Here is a 5,365-nt window from a genome sequence, read left to right as displayed (position 1 = left end):
AGCAAGATGCCGAGATTAGTATTTTCACTTCATAATCTCATGAGCTCACTCATGACCAGATGAAGAAGATACACACAGGCAGGTTGGTTAAGATGTTACCTTCTTCACCTAGTGGTGGGACCATGTGTGCAAAAGGTGAGGCATGCCAAGATTAGCCTTTTTGCAATTGATGGCCCTGATTAAGCAAGGGTGCGATATTGCATTGGGACCATTGATCCTTGTCCCAAAAGGCCGTTGCATTTCGAGATTAGTTTCTCACAATCTACAGCCCTGATTAACCAAGGGTGCACCTTTGCATTGGAACCATTGGTCCCATCAGTTTTCCTCTCAAGGTTAGCTTTTGCGATCGGGAGCCCCAATTAATTGAGGGAGCATCTTTAAAGAGGAAGCCTCTCTCTCTCTCTCTCTCTCTCTCTCTCTCTCTCTCTCAGGGCAAAGGAACATTATAAAACTAATAGTAATCCTAAGAGATAGTATTCTCTGTGAAGCTAGATCTTGTCACATCTTTCCACTCACATGAAACCTCAGTTGGCACCCAACTAGGCTTAGTTAGCTCTTCCAAGTGAATGCTTTTTTGAGAAAAAGGATGGTCACATTATTCATCACCCAAGCTGTAGTTAATGCCCTACCATCAATCACAAACTCGAGCCAGTAACTGTCAAGCCCAACCAAAATTCTGTTCTGTTTCACTATGTCCTAAATATTTGAGGATGCAAGCAACCTTTCTCCTTTCAAAAGAGGACACTCAATGTAGCTTATGCAAGACCCTCTTCTCCTAGCTTCATCAGATTCAATAAAACATTGCTTAATGTTTTCCTTGACCTCGTTGCTCTCAAACATGTTACAAAAAGTAAACATAAATTTTCAAGCAAAGCATCAACCATAATCTTGCTTATATGCCTTCAGTGGCAATGCTTTTCCATCCGTCACGGTCGGGGGCATGTCCATTTAGTGAACTTTCTCCTGCATACTTTTTGCAGCACAGATGACTCACACGTCAGCACTTGAATGCAAGGTGCAAACCTCCAATCAAAGCCTGCCAAATCAGCACAGGTAATGCGCCCTCCTACAGCAAACTCAGCGTGTGGAATCATGTGCCCTGCTGACAAGTCAATGCTCAGAAAGCCATGCCAGTAGCCGACACATCAGCATGGGGAATTTCTTCTGCACACTGCTACGCACTGATCTCTGATTGCTGCTCTTTATTCTGGCCCCCATGCACCCGACGTGTGACGGCCGGGAATGGTCATCCACTGACCATTCCCTTTAAAAAGTCCCACCATGGCTCCCGGCATCCGCCGGCACCATGTGGTCGCCCTTTCTTTCAGGGAATGGTCAGTGGAAACACCATCAAGAATGCAACGAATACTGACACATATGCTTCAATGTCTATGAACTTTCATTGAACAAAGCCACGACCTCAAAATTGGTGCTTTGGGAAGTATAACAACCAGCCCTTGTACGCCACAATCCCCAAGCAAAACAGAACCATGCTTAAAGACATAAAGTACCATTTTCCCAAAGTAGACGCATCACAAGGTCCAATATGTCATTGAGCCTCCTCACCTATAAAACTCACATTACCCTGATATCACAATTTTCTGACATTATTTCAGCAATAGTAGATACTGATGAGAGTTGCCTTTCGACCAAACCCTTACCATTCCCAATCAAGAACACAGCACAAATTTAATATAGCTATCATAACCTTAAGAACAAGCAACCGAACCCTTACCATTCCCAATAAAGAACACATGAGCAAGGTAATGACAGTTCACCACAAAACTGCTTCTCTCTTTCCAAAAAGCTTACCCATCCTCAAGGTCGGGGGTCAGAGGGTGCGTGCGCTGAGCCGTCATCATGTCGCCTTCTGGAGCGGAATTCAAGCTGATAGCCGAAGGATTGAAGCCACATCACAGCAAATCTACACGGCCAGCCAAGCAGGAGACGCCACCTCAGCACGTGGAATTTCAACCAGCAGATGCCACTTCAGCACCCGGAATTTCTGCTGCAGTTGTTGTGCGACCAAAGCCTGCCTGCACCATCTGTCACCTGCATCCGCTTGTGTAACTTGGCCCTCCTCCCCTTAATTTCATGCTCACCTGCCTGGAACAGTCACTACTGATAGTCACCACAAGTACACGTCCACCTTTAAGAAGAGTGAAGGTGGTTTGCATCCTTAACCCTTTTAGGACGCTTCTATATCTTAATTGTTAGTGAAGCAGCAGCATGTTCATCTCCACATCTTGCCCTTGTGATGAATTGATAAATGCAGAAACAATGGCTGACTTCTCATTATGCTGATAAAGCAAAATCTTTTTGGGATACAAAGTTATCACTCACATCAACCCAGCGGCTATAACCTGGCTGGTTCCAAGCAGAATTTTTTATTCTCATGCGTTCAATGTCTTCTGCCTCCTCCTTCATGCCAGCAGCTGTGTAAATATTATATAGTAACACATATGCTGCCGCATTACCTCGGTCTATTTGTATTGCACGCTCAAATGCAAACATTCCAAGCTTCACATTTCCCCATTTTTCACAAGCACCTAGAAGAGCAGTCCAAACCGGGGAATGATCTTCAGATGATGGCATTATCCTGATTACTCTCATAGCTTTGTCAAAAAGCCTTGCACGTCCGAAGAGATCCACCATACAAGTGTAGTGTTGGTCGTCCGGTGTGATGCCATATTTTTCTTTCATGTTATTGAAATACTTTTCGCCCTCATCTACCAAACCTGAGCGAGTACATGCATTGAGCACATTAAGAAAAGTGACTGAATCTGGAGGTATGCCCTCCTGTTGCATCCATTGAAAACAGTTCAAAGCTTCCTTGGCCAGCCCTTGCTGGGCATATCCTCCTATAAGTGCACTCCAAGAGACCACATCTGGAGAAAAACCCTGACTCCGCATTCGCTGAAAACAGTCTAAAGCTTCCTGGCCCTGCCCTTGTTGGGCATATCCTGCAATCAATGCAGTCCAAGAGAGTGCGTTGCGCTCAGGAAGCGTGTCAAAAACATATTGTGCTTTCAAAAGTGCCCCACATTTGGCATACATGTCGACCAAAGCACCACCGAGCACAACATCCTTTTTCAGCATCCCTTGACTAACAATCTCATCATGAATTTGACTCCCCATGTCAACATCTTGCATGATGCCACATGCCTTCAAAGTGCTAGCATAGGTTTTCGCATTTGGAGACAAACCTTGGCTCCGCATTTGCTGAAAACGGTCTAGAGCTTCCTGGCCTTGCCCATGTTGGGCATATCCTGCAATCAATGCATTCCAAGTGATTGCATTGCGCACAGGAAGCCCATCAAAAACTCGCTGCGCTTTCAAAAGCACACCACATTTGGCATACATGTCGACCAAGGCTCCACCGAGCACAAAGTCGTTTTTCAACAGCCCCTGCCTGACAATCTCATCATGAAATTGATCACCCACATCAACATCTTTCATAATGCCACATGCCTTCAAGACGCAAGCATAGGTCATTGCATCTGGAGAGAAGCCCTGGCTTCGCATTTGTTGAAAACAGCCCAGAGCTTCTTGACCCTGCCCTTGGTGGGCATACCCTACAATCAAGGCAGTCCAAGAAACTGCATCGAGCACAGGAAGAGAGTCAAAAACTTCTTGTGCTTTCAAAAGTAACCCACATTTGGCATACATGTCAACCAAAGCTCCACCAAGCAAAGCGTCATTTTTCAACAGCCCCTGACTAACGATCTCATCATGAATTTGATTACCCACATCAACATCTTGTATAATGCCACATGCCCTCAAAACGCAAGCATAGGTAATCGCATTTGGAGAGACACCCTGGCTCCGCATTCGCTGAAAACACCCCAGTGCTTCATGGCCCTGCCCGTGTTGGATATATCCTGCAATAAGCGCGGTCCAAGAGACGACACTGCGGACAGGGAGCTCGTCAAAGACTTGTTGTGCTTTAACAAGTGCACCGCACTTAGCATACATACTGACCAACGTGTTTCCTAAGCCTGAATCCTTCTCAAGTAACCCACTAGCGCGAATATCAGCATGTATCTTGCAGCCTTGGTGCAGATCCTTCTTCTTAGCACAGGCTTTTAGCGAGTTCATGAAAGAAAGCCTCATTTTACTCTCTCGGACTTCTCGCGCTCGACAGCCTGCATGTCAAATCCTTCAGTTTTATTTTTTTCAATGAAGGTTTTCCTGTTTTCTTCGTAACAATAAATGAGGGTGCCATGAGGCTTGGTTGTAACTGTAAATGAGGCTTGGTTTTTCAATGAAGGTTTTCCTGTTTTCTTCGTAACAATAAATGAGGGTGCCATGAGGCTTGGTTGTAACTGTAAATGAGGGTGCCTTGAGCCTCCACACTATCTCGCACGGGCATGCTCAAATGGGATCGACGGCTAAGGTGATCTGGGCCGTCGGATGCGCATTTGGTAAATTCGGGGCGTTTGGTAAATTCGGGCAGGTTTGTAAATTCGGTCGATCCGTACCCTATGTCTCGAACCCCCGACCTCCCCACCATGAGCCATGTGCACTAACCACTACGCCCTCATGCGTACGTTGAAATATAGGCGATTCGAGTATGTCATATTGTAAATGTGGGCCGATTCGTAAATTCGGGGCAAATTGGTAAATTCAAGGCAATTTCGGATCTGACGGTCCATAATTGACGTGCCTCCTCCACCATTGATCCCATTTGACCATGCCCGTGTGATATAGTGATGAGGTTGAGGGTGCATTGAGGCTTGATTGTAGCCCGTAAATTCTCACAAGTGAGAAATGGAGTCAGAGTCGTAGTCAGGGACTTCCCTGTCAGGTTTTGACGCCCATCTCCTCTTCTTAAGGAATCTTTTACATCATATGAAGGTCAAAATTTTTCAAAGTATGTCATTAGAAGGGCTTGTTTAAAACATGTCCTTCTATAGGAATGGGTTAAAAAATAGGGTATTTGCAAATGGAAGGGTAGTAAGCTGAGATGCCCGTCTAATTTAGTAAACAAGAACACCCTATAGCAATGAAACTAGGAAAGTACTATGTGAAATAAAAATCTCGTTTAGTCTTCGTGTATCCTCAAAACTGTAGGGGAATTTATTTTTATCTACACAAAGGCTTGTAACTAGAAATTCTACGAATATTGCTCACCAAGCATGCTTTTTCTTATATTCTTCATTAAACATGACCCTAAGTTACAAAAATTTAACTTGTGTTTTTATGATATTATGTCATTGGAAGCGTCGAATGAACATATGCCCTTGCATAGGGAAGGGTAGCATTTCCCAATGCTTGCCTTTTGAAAGGATAGGGAGCCTGTCAAATCCTAATTCTAAGTTGGACATAACAGCAGCACAAAGAACTAGTCTTGCTTGGTTGATCT

At 44.7% G+C, this 5,365-nt stretch overlaps 1 protein-coding gene across 1 annotated transcript; it reads right to left on the bottom strand.

Moving 5' to 3' along the window:
• Window positions 1–614: 614 nt before the first annotated feature.
• Window positions 615–4,236, bottom strand: LOC147430965 (pentatricopeptide repeat-containing protein At2g13600-like). The gene has a single exon (XM_086493491.1). It carries the CDS (start codon window positions 4,111–4,113, stop codon window positions 2,296–2,298), a length of 1,818 nt encoding a protein of 605 aa, XP_086349617.1. The 5' UTR covers window positions 4,114–4,236; the 3' UTR covers window positions 615–2,295.
• Window positions 4,237–5,365: the final 1,129 nt, after the last annotated feature.

The sequence above is a fragment of the Adiantum capillus-veneris genome, chromosome 21 (genome assembly GCF_014529385.1).
Source record: "Adiantum capillus-veneris isolate H3 chromosome 21, ASM1452938v2, whole genome shotgun sequence".
NCBI lineage: Eukaryota > Viridiplantae > Streptophyta > Polypodiopsida > Polypodiales > Pteridaceae > Adiantum > Adiantum capillus-veneris.
This window is presented reverse-complemented; position numbering and strand designations above follow the sequence as displayed.

What these genes read in the sequence shown, in the direction of transcription:
- LOC147430965 (XM_086493491.1), bottom strand. Translation starts at nt 4,113, where the DNA reads ATGAGGCTTTCTTTCATGAACTCGCTAAAAGCCTGTGCTAAGAAGAAG.